Source organism: Macaca nemestrina, chromosome 3, assembly GCF_043159975.1.
Source record: "Macaca nemestrina isolate mMacNem1 chromosome 3, mMacNem.hap1, whole genome shotgun sequence".
NCBI classification, from domain to species: domain Eukaryota; kingdom Metazoa; phylum Chordata; class Mammalia; order Primates; family Cercopithecidae; genus Macaca; species Macaca nemestrina.
Window position 1 is genome coordinate 101,087,325 of NC_092127.1, and position 15,062 is coordinate 101,102,386.

The 15,062-nt window shown below is 39.3% G+C and overlaps 1 protein-coding gene across 1 annotated transcript in view; it reads right to left on the bottom strand.

The window, feature by feature from the left end:
- Nucleotides 1-51: 51 nt before the first annotated feature.
- The window catches only part of LOC105479647 (polycystin 2, transient receptor potential cation channel), a 72,089-nt gene continuing 57,078 nt past the window's right edge, over nt 52-15,062 (bottom strand). The window contains exons 11-15 of the mRNA XM_011737738.3: nt 12,285-12,406; nt 11,901-12,018; nt 9,728-9,891; nt 2,919-3,066; nt 52-2,415 (exon numbers count right to left, since the gene is read on the bottom strand). Coding sequence (XP_011736040.1) covers nt 2,179-2,415; nt 2,919-3,066; nt 9,728-9,891; nt 11,901-12,018; nt 12,285-12,406 — 789 coding nt within the window. The 3' untranslated portion in view covers nt 52-2,178. The remainder of the gene's footprint in view (nt 2,416-2,918; nt 3,067-9,727; nt 9,892-11,900; nt 12,019-12,284; nt 12,407-15,062) is intronic.

The following is a 15,062-nucleotide window of genomic DNA, read 5'->3' on the forward strand; positions in this document are numbered from 1 at the left end:
GGACATAGAGAACAAAGTCTCATGATAAAAGGCACATTACCTGTTACAACTTAGAAAACAGACAACTCTCACATCTGCTACTATATCAAGTTTTTATTGAGAAGTAAAGTGCTCAGTATTACACATTAATAACATTCTTGATTGTCGAGAAAGACCTGCATATGTAACATCTTTTTAATAATACCAGTACACAGGGAAAGATAATAGGGAAGAGATGAGGGGGGAATTCTCCATGACTAAAGAAGAAAAATATATGTAATTTATGGGTAGAAAGGAGGAATTCTGCGAAATTTTGCAAGTGAAATGAAAAACGGTATAATAAAAAGTATCATAAAAAGACTTTCTAGTGACCATAATTGATATATGGCACATGGTCGATACACATGGATACCACATAATAGCTGCACTTCAAATTGAAGTTTGTTTACATGTAACAACATGGTACATATACATAAATATGTACAGTCAATATCCCTGGAATGCAAACTTTAGTATGTAGTAACAAAGAACTTTGTGTAGCATATTCAAGAGAAAGTAAAGATAGAGATGAAGCCATGAGGAAAAAACTTAAACAGAAACCCAGTATGTTTCACTTTCAAACTGGAAAGGCCTATTTGCTCATGTTCTCACTGGAGATTGGACTGACATTCTACCAGTTAAATGAACAACTTGTGAATTTAAAATATAGCATTAAACTACAGGATTCTCTTGGTTCTCCAAGTCAGGGTTATTCAACAGCACTGCATGCTCTTTTGCTTATTAGCTCTCAAAATGTCACCTTACTCAACATTTCTGTAAAAGATTTTCTTTTTGAGAAATAGATTTCTCCCCATAAATTTAGGTGAGACCCTCTCATAAAGAAAACAGTGTTGCTAACTCAAATTTTGGCTGATACTGTCTAATGTATGAACTTTCAATACCAAAACCTCTTTCTTATTAGATTGAGCTCCATATGGATTATACATTCTAGTTTTGAAACACAGGATCAAGAATACTTGAGTACTGTGTTTTTTATTTTTGCATTTTTTGTAGAGATGGGGTTTCACCACATTGCCCACGTTGGTCTTGAACTCCTGGGCTCAAGTGATTCGCCTGCCTCGGCCTCCCAAAGGGCTGGGATTACAGGTGTGAGCTGTCATACCTGACTGAGTACTATATTCTTAAAATAGTTTAAAACCAAATGCTTTACGGATTTCAAAACTTTCTTAAGATTTTGCTTAAAATGAACATAATTGTTGAATTAAAACTTTCAGTGCATACTAAAAATTTAGTAACTTGTTCTTACTAGATTCGTTATAACATTAAATTCAGTTGCAAATGAGTAGAGCCACATGGGAAAAAGAACATGTAAATCAATCTTTATGCTAAACTAACCATTAAAAGAAATTAAACTTAGTGACAACTTAGGGCTCCCTCCAATTCTCCTGTGTTATGGTTAGAGATGCCATTTTATCCTATAACTGACCTTTGGTGGTTTTACTCAGCTTATTCAAATTAGAGCCAAAATAATGTAAAAATTAAGTGACACAGGTAGTCCCACAGACATCAGATATGATAAACTTACAAAAAAGCATAGTATTTAACATTCATCTTAACCATTCACACAGATTCTATCCTAATGACTACATACCCATTCAATGATTTGGAGTTCTGCTCCATTTTATCTTTTAGAAAAGTTTACCCCAGGAAGGTAGTTGAAATAAAAGGCTCCTTTCTTAAAAGAAAACTATGTATTAAGCTCATGAACTATGCCAGGGTGGAAAGGAATGCTCCATTCTCCTTCACACACTTGGAGAAAAATAACAATACTGATTTTTGTGACTGGAAATGAAACTCAGAAGCCCTTTGACAGTTTTCTAGCTTTAAAAGGCTACTTCATTGTCAACTGAGAAGACTCAGGCATGGTGGCAACTGGGCGTACCACTCAATACACTTCACGAAGATTTTTTTTTCTGTACTCAATATTTACACCTAGATTTCTTATATGAGAAAAAGAAAAAAAACCTTTGAACCATGGGTAAAGTTTATATAAAATAAATTAAAGTGCAGAAGGTTAGCAATCGGTCACAAAGACTCGCATCCTGTGGTGGTCAGGGCATATAAATAGTGTGCTTGTTACAGCAACTCAGGACAGCCGCTTCCTCACTTATTAGAAACACACATACTAACACACACATATCATACGTGGACATTAGAACTCCCATTTCCACCTGCACCTTCCATGCCTTCGGTAGACTGGGAGGAAGACGGGTGGGAGCTTCTGGGGCGAGGTTGACCATTTAGTCCCACTGGCGTGCCTAAACCATGACTGATCTGGGAAGCTGCATCGTCGGATTCCCAGCGTTCCAACTCTTCACGCACTAGCCGTTCCATCTGTTCCCTGTGGATTTCACTGTCACGACCCAGCCTTTCATCCTAGAAAGGGAAAAAGAAACCAGGGTGTTGGGGGCAGTAGAAGGAAATGCGTTAGGAAGTCCAGGGACCAAATAATGTGCAGTTTGGTAAGGCTGGAGATTTACAGCATATAATAGCAAATCTCAGAGTTGCTGGAGTAATTTTTCATTTAATTCTACCCTGCAGTGAAGGCAGGACCATTAGCATATGGAGTATTAAGAAGGTAACACCTCCAGATTATAATTTAACCTGTAGTTATGAAGATAAACATCCCAGCGTAAGCGTTAGACAATAAGACTACCTTGATGTTTTATAGAAAGATATCTTATAGAAAGAGTGTTTCTGTTTCAGAGAGAAAAAAAATATCTGAAAATGAGAGTAAATGGAAACATCATTGTGAATTTCTATAAATGTCAATTTTTTTTTTACTCTTCTTTAATACTTCAAATACAACTGTCACCAACATATGTTTTCATTAATAACACCATGCTCAGCAGTGGTGTTTTCAGCTCATGACTACTGACCTCGGCCACCCCATCCAGCAGCCTTCCCAGCACCTCCCTCCTCTTCAGTTTGGCTCGCTCCATAATCTCCAGCTTCACGATCACGGCATCGATCTTGGACACTATGCTGCCGATGGAATGCTCCATCCGGTCTACTCGTCTCACCAGGCTGCAAGGAAAACACAGTACAGAGGGACAAAGCGCTTGTCATTCATTGTCTTTTCAGCCCCATTGGCTTTTCGAATGGAAGTGCTAAGATTTTTTTCTTAAGCAACACAATCATTTGAAACACTTTCTAAATTGTCTCAAGCTTTACAGATAAACTCTCGGATGCCGCTGGTGGAAGTGTTAACTGGAACAACTTTCCTGCAAGTCAGTGCATATCAGAAGTCTTAAGAATGTACGCCTAACCCTTTATTTAGACATTCCATTTTTAGAACATTTTCTAAAGGAAAATTTTATAAGTTTATGTGTAATTTTTGGCTATAAAAGAGTGCTGCCTCTTAATAGCGGATCACTGAAAAATGGCTACATCAAACAACCAATGTGGGGGTGGGGCATGGTGGCTCATGCCTGTAATCCTGGCACTGTGGGAGGCAGAAGTGGGCAGATTGCTTGAGGCCAGGAGTTTGAGCCAGCCTGGGCAGGATGGCAAAACTTCATCTCTAAAAATTCTAAAAAACAGGTGGGCATGGTGGCATGTGCCTGTACTCCCAGCTACCTGGGAGGCTGAGGTGGAAGGATCACCTGAGCCTTGGGAGGTTGAGGCTGCAGTGAGCTGTGATCATTCCACCGCACTCCTGCACTCCAGCCTGGGTGACAGAGTGAGACCCAATCTCAAAAGCAAAAACAAAAACAAACAAACAAACACCCAACAACTGATAGGAAATTAAATAATCATTGTTCATCCATACAATAAAATTCTAAGGAGACATCAGACATCACACTGTGGCAGACTATTTAATGAAATAGAATTAGGTTCACAATATGTTAAATAAAGCTTGAAAAACAGTATGAAAACAGCATGTTCACTTATAATTCTATTATTTTGAACTTAAAAAATGTATACAAATACTCTCAAAAATTGTAAGCCGAAGACAACCTCTGCAATGGTGGCAAGAGGGTTCTGTAGACTCTCCCTTTAGTGGAACAGCTGTAACTGTTGAAAATTATTTTTTAAAACTCAAATATTTAAAATTTCTAGAAACTTTTAAGGGCATACAGCAAATGAAAAAGCATTTATTCAAGAAAATCTACTAAATGTTAGTATGAAGAGATTCTGTGGCATTGAAGCCATAATCTGAGCCTTCTCTCCTGTCCCCAGCTCATGTGACAGAAGCACAACTTCACATGGGTGCAGCTAAGAGCACAGGGCTCCCTCCTCCCCCAGCTTCTAGTCCAGGGCTACAGTATCTCCCAGGGAGGGGCAGGCTGCCAGCATGTCTCATCCTAACATTTCCACTCTTTTTCTTTTTTTTTGAGACACACAGGCTGGAGTGCAGTGGCGCGATCTTGGCTCACTGCAACTTCTGCCTCGCAGGTTCAAGCAATTCTCCTGCCTCAGCCTCCTAAGTAGCTGGGACTACAGGTGTGCGCCACCATGCCCAGCTATTTTTTGTATTTTTTAAGTAGATATGGGGTTTCACCAGGTTGGCCAGGTTGATCTCGAACTCCTGACTTCAGGCGATCCGCCTGCCTTGGTCTTCCAAAGTGCGCGTGAGCCACTGTGCCCGGCTTTCTCACTCTTGTTTAAAAAAAGTTTTTTAAAGCTTTTTTTCTTTAAATAGAGACAAAGTCTCACTATGTTGCCCAGGTTGGTCTTGAACTCCTAACGTCAAGTGATACCCCTGCCTTGGCATCCCATAGTGCTAGGAATAAAGGCATGAGCCACCATGCCCAGCCTCAATGTTTCCCACTCTTTTTTTTTTTTTTTTTTTTGAGACAGGTTTGCCGAGGCTGGAGTGCAATGGTGCAATCTTGACTCACTGCAACCTCTGCCTCCCAGGTTCAGGCAATTCTCCCACTTCAGTCTCCCGAGTAGCTGGGATTACAGGTATGCACAACTACATCCAGTTAATTTTTCTATTTCTTGTAGAGATGAGGGTCTCACCATGTTGCACAGGCTGGTCCTGAACTCCTGGCTCAAGCAATCCTCCCGCCTTGACCTCCCAAAGTGCTAGGATTACAGGCGTGAGCCACTGTACCCAGCCTGCTCCCATTCTTAAATGCATGTTGCAGAGGTTCTAATCCTGGTAAGAGTGGCTAAGAGGTATGGGGCTCTCTTCCACTCAGTTCCCACTTGTAAGGTAGAGTTTCCATGCCAGAAGAAGCAAGGTGAGAAAATCAGAGGCTGCCATCTGAGCCCACTAACTTGTTCATAAAGCAGGATGTCACAGAGAGGTGGGCCACTGTCCCTGGCTCTGTAAAGCAGTGGCACAGTTTTGCTCATGGGGAGACAGAGGTCATAGGAATACAGAGCTGTCTTCAAGTGAACTGACTTTATTTGGAATAAAGTGTGAGGAAATTAAAGACTAAGGATGCTCTTGAAAACAATGGAGACTGTGTGGATAAGCATTTAGGAGGAATCTGGTAGCCTCATGAGATCAACAAGTTACCTGGCTAGTTCACCAGAGAGAACCAGGGAAAGAGACAGCTAAGAAGACGGTTAAAGACTGGCCTCAGGGGCCAGGCATGGTGGTGCATGTCTGTAATCCCAGCCCTTTGTGAGGCTGAGGTGGGTGGATTGCTTGAACTCAAGAGTTTGAGACCAGCTGGGGCAACATGGTGAAACCCCGTCTCTATAAAAAATACAGAAATTAACCGGGCATGGTGGTGTGTAGTCCTAGCTACTTGAGAAGCTAAGGTGGGAAGATTGCTTGAGCCTGAGAGGTTGAGGCTGCAGTGAGCTGAGATTGCATCACTACATTCTAGCCTGGGCAACAGAGTGAGACTCTGTTTCAAAAACAAACAAACAAACAAACAAACACACGACTGGTCTCAAAAACTAGCCCTGCAAAGAGGCCTGAATTTAAGTGGATCAGACTGTGGAGCAAATTATATCCCAAGGCATTTTTGAAAACAATAGACCAATCAGTAAACAATGAAATGTAATAACTGGGTCTAATACCCACAGAGGCAGAAGGTATAACAGAGAGGTCAGAGAAAGTCAATGAGTACCCTGCTAAAACCACTGTCTTCCCAGAGTGACTACATACACGGCCACAGCTGCACCCTCTAAGAAATAATGTCAGAGGCAGACACTGTGGGGAAACAGACTGTATGAAAAAGTAAACAAGCAAACAGCAATAAAAACAAGTCCTGGGGAGAAATGGGAATCACTATACAGAGTTCCTACAATATATTATCTAACATGTCCAATCTTTAACAACAACAACAAAACACACACACAACACACACACACACACAAACGGGAAAATGTTCCCATACACAAGAAAAAAAAAAGACAACTGAAACTGTCTTTGAGAGGGCTCAGATGTAAGACTTAGCAGACAAAGACCTGAAGGTACCTATTATAAATATACTCAAAGAGATTGATACAAACAAATAATAAAAAACCCCATCATGGTTAAAGAAATAAAGCAGGCTGGGTCCAGCGGCTCATGCCTGTAATCCCAAAACTTTGGCAGGCTGAGCAGGGAGGATCACTTGAGCCTGGATGTTTGAGACCAGCCTGGGCAACTTAGACCCCATCTCTACAAAAAATAAAAATTAGCTGGGTACAGTGGCTCATGCCTGTAGTCTCAGGTACTTGGGAGGCTGAGGTGGGAGGGTTGCTTGAGCTCAGGAGTTCGAGGCTGCAGTGAGCTACGATCATGCCACCGCACTGCAGCCTGGGTGACAGAGAGAGACCCCATCTCTTAAAAAAAAAGGAAGCTATGATAACATTGTCTCGTCAAATACAGGATATCATCAAACACAGAATAAAAAGATAGAGATTGTTAAAAAGAACCAAATACAAATTCTGGAGTTGAAAAGTGTAATAAATAAAAAGTTCAGGCTAAGTGCAGTGGCTCATACCTGTGATTCCAGCACTTTGGGAGGCCGAGGTGGGAGGATCACTTGAGGCCAGGAGTTTGAGACCAACCTGGACAACATTAACAAGATGCCATCTCTACAAATTTTTTTTTAAAAATTAGCCAGGCATGGCATGGCAGCATGTGCCTGTAGTCCTAGCTACTTGGGAGGTTGAGGCAGGAGGATCATTTGAGCCCAGGTGTTCAGGCTGTAGACAGCCATGATGACACCACTGTACTCCAGCCTGGGTTATGGAGTGAGACCCTGTCTCTATAAATAAATAAATACATAAATAAATAACTAGAGGAGCTCAACAAAGATTTGAGCAAGCTGACAGAAGAACAAATCAGTGAACTTAAAGATAGATCAGCACAGACTATGCAATCTGAAGAACAGAGAGGGAAAAAAATGACGACAAATCAACAGAGTGTAAGAGAAATATGTGTGATGCCCTTAAGTATAGGCATAATGGGGGTCCCAAAGGAGAAGAGAAAGTAAGAGAAGCAGAAAAAACACTTTCCAAGTAGGATGAACTCAGAGATTTATACCCAGACATATCAGTAAAAATACTGAAAGATAAAACCAAAAAAATCTTGAAAGCAGTGCGAGAAAATTGAGCCATCATGTACAAGGGGACCACAGTAAAATTAGCAGCTGTCTTCTCATCAGAAACAATACAGGTCAGAGGAAATGAAGGAGAAAGAAAAACATTCTCAGATAACAAAAATGAAAGAATTCATTGCTAGCAAACCTGCTTTACAAAAAATACTAAAGGAAATTCTTTAAGCTGAAAGCAAGTGACTCCAGATAGTAATCAGAATCCACATGAAAAGACAAAGAACACTGGTAAAGATAATTGTGTAGGTATAAAATATAGTATATACGTATATTTCTCCTTTTGTTCCTTAACTCCTTTGATTTAAAAAGCAATTGTGTAAAAATATGTACGTAGTTGGATCTGAAGGTCTATAATAGAAATGTAGTATCTTTGACAATAATAGGAGGTAGGCAGTAGAAAAGCTGTACTGGAGAAAAAGAATGACAACAGATGATAACTTGAATCCAGAGGAGCAAAAGAAGAGAATTAGAAATGGTAAAAAAGTAGGTTAATACACAAATTTAAAAATATATACTTTCTCTTCTCTCAGTTTCATTAAGAGATATAAAACTATATACTATATATTACACAATGTGTTATAAAAATGTAATATTATTGTAACAATGTGATTTGCAACATAGATGACTATATACATATAGATAGATGAATATATAGCACAAAAAGAGGGAAGAGAAAAAAGCTAAATAGAAATGATATTTCTATATCTCACTGGATTCAGTTAATATATATCTGAAGTAATTTTTCATAAGTTAATTGTATAAATCAAGTCTTACAGCAACTCCTAAGAAAATGACTAAAAAAAAAAGTGAAAAATCATTAAAAGGATTTAATGGAAAATTTCACTTAATGTACAAGAAAGCAGTAAAAGAGGAACAAAAAAGACATAAGCTAGAAAACAAAAAATAGCAGACAGAAATCAACTAAATCAATGATAACATTAAATGAATGGATTAAGCAATCTAATCAAAAAACAGAAATTGTCAAAGTAGATAAAAAGATAAGATCCAATTATATACTGTCTACAGGAGAGACATATTTTAGACTCAAAGATATAAATAAGTTTAAAGTAAAAGGCTGGAAAAAGATTTATCATGCAAACAGCAACGAAAAAAAAGCTGGAATGGCTATAGTAATATCAAACAAAAAATACCTTAAAACAAAGAATTTTACTAGAGATAAAGTGGATAACATCTTGGAATGAAAAAAGGGTCAATTCTTTTTTTTTCTTTAGCCTCATCAAGTTGAGAGAGAAAATAGTCAATACATTAGGAAAATATATTAGTTATAAATATGTATGCACCCAGCAACAGAGTTCCAAAATACACAAAGCAAAACCTTACAGAATAGAAGGGATGAACTCCAACTAATAATACTTGGAGACTTTAATACCCCACTTTCAAACGTGAATACAACATCTAGGCAGAAGATCAACCAGGAAATGGGAGACTTGAATAAAACTATAAACAAACTAGACCTAACAAACATCTACAGAACACTCCATTCAACAACAGCAGAATATTCATTCTTCTCAAATGCACAAGGAACATTCTCCAGGACAAACCATATGTTAGGCCATAAAAATATATAAAAACATTGATAAACACATGCAAATAGAGACACAAACACTGATATATTAATAAACACTTTTCATTGGTAGAAATATGGGAAATGTTAATGTTTTCTTTTGCTCATATTTGCTAATTCCTATAATAAACATACTATGTAAGAGACAAAACACCAATTGACAATTTTTTTTTTTTTTTTTTTTTTTGAGACAGAGTCTTGCACTGTCACTTGGGCTGGTGTGCAGTGGCGCAATCTCGGCTCGCTGCAACCTCTGCCTCCCGGGTTCGTGATTCTCCTGCCTCAGCCTCCTAAGTAGCTAGGATTACAGGTGCCCACCACCATGCCCAGCTAATTTTTTGTATTTTTAGTAGAGACGGGGTTTCACGACGTTGGCCAGGCTGGTCTCGAACTTCTGACATCATGATCTAACCGCCCTGGCCTCCCAAAGTGGTGGGATTACAGGCATGAGCCACTGTGCCAGCCAATACAAGTTATTTTTAAAAGCCGGATGATTAATAATGGAAAGGACTGAATTCAGAGAGATGAGGGAAACTGCCTGGTCTCATGTGGATCTTGTCAATGTAAATTCTGCCAATTCATTTATACTTACACTTGAAACTCTTCATAAGAAACGCCACTAGAAATGCTTCCCCTCCTTCTGGAGCTATGTCCGCTGTCTTCATCGTCATCCTCCTCAGAATCATCCAGGCTTCGAGGGAAACTTCGGCTGCTCATTGGACGTGGTAAAGAACTGTGATCCAAATCCAGGTCCTCCTGAAGAACAAGGAGTCACTGAGTGAGGAGCAGAACACTGAGACCCCACAGAAGCTTCTCCAAGGGCTTGGGCAAACAACTGGGTGCGTGCCATCTGCCTGGGATTTCTTTGTATTTAACACCACGCTGGGAATTCTGCATTTTTCAGTTTCATAGATTTGCAAATTTAACAAACAGCAAGTAGCCAACTTTTTGTTTGAACAAGAAAGAACATTTAAAAACACAACAGGCAAAGAAAAAACTAAATGAAGAAATATGGGCGAGGCATAGTGGTCACACCTGTAATCCTAACACTTTGGGAGGCTGAGGCAGGAGGATTGCTTGAAGCCAGGAGTTCGAGACTGGCCCGGGCAGCAAAGTGAGACCCTGTGTGTCTCCACAAAAAATTTTTAAAAAAATTAGCCAGGCATGGTGATGCATGCCTCCAGTCCCAGCTACCTGGGAGGTTGAGGCCAGAAGATCACTTGAGCCTAGGAGTTTGAGGCTGCAGTGGGCCATGAGCCATCTTAAAATAATAATAAAATAAAGAAATGAAGAAATATATTACAGGTTGAGTATCCCTTATTTGAAATGCTTAGGACCAGAAGTGTTTTGGATTTGGGATTTTCAAAAATATTTTGGAATGTTTGCATTATACTTACTGGTTCATCATCCCTAATCTGAAAACCCAAAATCCAAACTGCTCCAATGAGAGCATTTCCTTTAAGCATGACCTTTGAGCATCATGTTGGTGCTCAAGAAGTTTTAGATTCTGGAGCATTTCAGACTCACATATTTGGGTTAGGGATGCTCAACCTGTATCATCTTCTTTTCATAAAAGATAATACATTCGATAGCTCCAAAGTAGGAAGGATGTAATGTCAGAATAAGAACTGTGTCTAAATATAGCCTTGTAAAAATTTTCCTCATTATCTTTATGCTTAAATTTCATTGTGACTGGAGAAGTCCATCACCTACTAGCACTGTTCTATGGAGCGGCATTTAGAAACCACTGTCCTAGACTTCCCCTCACAGGAAAGTGGCTTTTGTAATAACATTCATCTGTATTCTCTGTACCTCGGTTACCACAGATTTTTGTTGTTGCTGTTTAACCATTTATTTTTGAAAGTTAATGGTAAAGCTTTGAATTATTTTTTTTTCTGATTACAAAAGCCCACTTATGTTTACTTTTAAGTATTTTGTAAAAAGTATTCAAATGGAAGACAGCTGCTAATTTCATTTTATTATAAATGTTAATAATTTAGGAAAGGCACAGTGGCTCTCGCCTGTAATCCCACCACTTTGGGAGGACAAGGCGGGCGGACTGCTTGTGGTCAGGAGTTTGAGACCATCCTGGCCAACATGGTGAAACCCCGTGTCTACTATAAATACAAAAATTAGCCAGGCATGGTGGCATGCACCTGAAGTCCTAGCTACTTGGGAGGCTGAGGCAAGAGAATCGCTTGAACCTGGGAGGCGGAGGTTGCAGTGAGTCGAGATTGCGCCACTGCGCTCCAGCCCGGGAGCAAGACTCCATCTCAAAAAGGAAAAAAAAAAGTTAACAATTTAAATAGCCACTAAATAACCAGAATAATTTCATATCTCTTGGTAAGTCCTTTTTTGTTTTCTTCACTCTCATGGAAATTGTGGACTCTGCAGCTAATCAGGCTTCTCTTTTCAAGCTGATTACCAGCAAGCTTAGGGCCCAATTTGTAGCCCAATCTTAATAAGCATATGTGTTTTTATGAATGCATTTTAAGCTTCATTAATAATCTATTATTTTTACTTTTGTTTTGCTTGCTTTTCATTTTGACTTTTTTATATCATGCTAACCATCCATTTTTATACATAATTGTGTTATATATTCTTTCTGGAATAAACAGGGTACTAACACATAAACTGACTGAGACAGAAAGAGAGCGTGGTGGGGATGGGCAAGAGACTCAATAACCTATTACTTCTATAGTGTTTGATACATCTGTGGTGTTGTAGGTAGCAAATCAAATCCTGTTCTCCTAAACCAGACCCACCCTCTCTTTCTCCAAGTCGTCTCTCATCTGCTGATGTTCATGTTCGGTCAGTTCTTGGTCTCCATCTTGGTCGTACTTTGTGAATATTGCCTCAATCTCTGCATCAGTATGGCCCTTTCTGAAATTAGAGAGAGGATACAGATAACATTATTCTTGTACCCAGTTCACCCTAAACACAGAGACATCAAAATGCAGGAGGAAAGGAGAAATCGCCAAATGGGGGCAAGTTTTCCTCTTATAACATGTTCTAGAAAGATACCTGCCTGTGGGAAAAAAAAAAAAAAAAGTATCTCTATGAGCACTTGGGCTAGAAATACCTTTATCACCAGGAATTTATCTTTAGAAGCAGGAATTTTTCAGAACCTCAGGAAGCATGATTCTTACCCTTTGAGATCTTGTCGAAGTTCGTCAAAGTTTAACTTGCCTCCCCCTTGCCGCAGACTCTCTGAAATGTCATCCACAGTGTTTTTTTTCAGTTTCAGTTTGACCAAAGCTTTATGGTAGCCCTATCGGACAGAGAAAAAAATAAAACACTTGGTTTAGTGTATTCTCCTTTTGCATTTGTTTTACTTTCCATTCACAGTAGTAACTACTATAAACCTGGTGTACACTGGCCATTCAACAAGTATGTGCTGGATGAATGAATAGTTAATGTATCCAATTTTCCATAAAACACTTGTGGAAGAGTTACATGGAAAAAGTCAGGGTCTTTCAGTAAGTCATGCAGAACTCATATGTGTATTCAAGTTTATGTGATAGAAACAAAAATTACTATATCTGCTATAGCTGTCTGCCTCAGAGCATAAAGGACTGTGTAACCGTTCTTACGAATACCAAGAAACTCGAATCATGAATTGTGTCTTTATTTTTTATATTATCTATCTTCTAGACAGTAATTTCCTTAAGTGTGTAGAAACAAACAAACAAAAAACCCAGTGAAATGTAGACGAGTATTTTCCCTTTTTTTGAGACAGGGTCTCACTCTGTCACCCAGGCAGGAGTGCAGCGGCATGACTCTGGCTCACTGCAGTCTCGACCTCCTGAGCTCAAGTGATCCTCCCAACTCAGCCCCCAACAAGTAGCTGGGACTACAGGTGTGAGTCACCATGCCTGGGTATTTTTTTTTTTTTTTTTTGTAGAGATAGGGTCTCACCATGTTGCCCAGGCTGGTGTCGAACTCCTGAGCTCAAGCGATCCGCCCACCTCAGCCTCCCAAAGTGCTAGACGTGAGCCACTGCCCCTGGCCAAGGATTTTTCACTAGCAAACTTCAGACCTGACTTTGCTTTGCACATAGTGCAGCACTGTAGATGACCATGCAGGCTGAAATTGTGCCAAATGATCTGAATAATCAGCGGGAAGAATTACAATTTTTCTGTGATCTATAAAACTTTTAATCAAAACATTAAACACTCCCTTAGTGTCAGTTATAAATGTATAGGGAGTTTAAAAAAGAAGAAAACTAATATTGATTTAATACACTAAAATGTAAAACATTGGAAACATTAAAAACTAAAGTGTTTTATTTCTTTGTAAAAAATGTATCCAGAGTAGTTTAAATAGCACTTGCCTTGTTTTCATTGGATAATACATTGTACACTTTACAATGTGGAGTGAACTTCTTTTCTATGCATTAGTGAATTGTCATATTCCTTCTTAAATGTGGATCAGCTTCCAACATATTTTTCTTTTCTTTTTTTTGAGACACAGTCTTACTCTGTCACCCTGGCTGGCTTGCAGGGGTGCAATCTCGGCTTACGGCAACCTCCGCCTCCCTGGTTGTCAACTGATTCTCATGCCTCAGCCACTTGAGTAGCTGAGATTACAGGTGTGCACCATCACGTCTGGCTCATTTTTGTATTTTTAATAGAGACGGGGTTTCACCATGTTGATCAGGCTTGTCTCGACTTCCTGGCCTCAAGTGATCCACCCACCTTGGCCTCTCAAAAGTGCTGGGATTATAGGAGTGAGCCACCATGTCCAGCCCCAACATTTTTTTCTTTTGGACTTTCATTATTGTGAATTATCTCTAATAAGAGTTCCCTTAATGCGAAGTTTTTTTGCAGGCATCATTTCCTCAAGACATCTTCATCCGTTTTGTCACACCTATTTTCCTCATTCAAGTTGATAGACGTGCCCTAAGTTCTTCTGGTTCCATATCTGGATATCTTGAATGATCGCAGTGTCAACACTCCCGTTTCTTCTTCAATCAGCTATTTCTTCTATAAATCCATTACTCTGTTTTGAATTTCACTTCCAGGGTTACCATTATTCATTTCTTTGCTAGCCCATTCTCTTTTTCTTTTCTTTTCTTTTTTTTTTTTGAGACGGAGTTTTGCTCTTGTTGCCAGTGAGCCTGCTCAGCCTGCACATCTGTTACTCAGGTAACTGATCTATACACTGAAGAGCGAGCAGTGGAGTTTGTACTTTGTGCTGTTACTCACAGTTAATATCCTGTGATAACTGAAATGTGAAATGTGTTGTTGAAGGTGGTGTCACATAACAAAACTGGGGTAACCGAAGTTTGTGTGTATCAGAATTGTGCCAAATGAGGAGTGCTTGCATACACACTGGAGATTTGCTAACATGTAAGCAACTGTTATGCAGAATCAAGATAATGTGACTCTTAGGTCCCATCCCAAGGACTTTGTTTTAAGAGGCTTAAGTTTTCTATCGCAACATAAATCACAGATAACATAATCCTAAGGCTTGGCAATAAAAAAAAAAATTAGTTCAGGAGTCACTATGGCTTAGCAAAATGATGTTGGGAAACAAACTGTGTATTTTAAATGTGATTATTTGTTGCTGTATACGTTTTATACTTTAAACCAAATAAAGAAGTTACATTGAGAAGAACAAAGAGGCCCAACTTTCCTGTCCTGCCCTTCTATTTAACAATGAAACCCTTCCTGAGATGGTGCATAAGTGAAAGTTCTCAGGCCCCAGGCTAGGACCTGAATTCATGAATCTTTTCCTTTGCTTATTTTAAAACTGCCACGGAAGGTCAAGGGTAAAGGGTGAACTACTAAGTATTTTCCTCTAAAACTTTTTTTTTTTTTTTTTTTTTTTTTAATGGTAATTGAGATAGAAGAGGTGGGAATTCCTTTAGGTAATCTTCCCTTCTAGTTTATTCTCAACTCAGGATCCTGAAGTGAGAGCCAGCT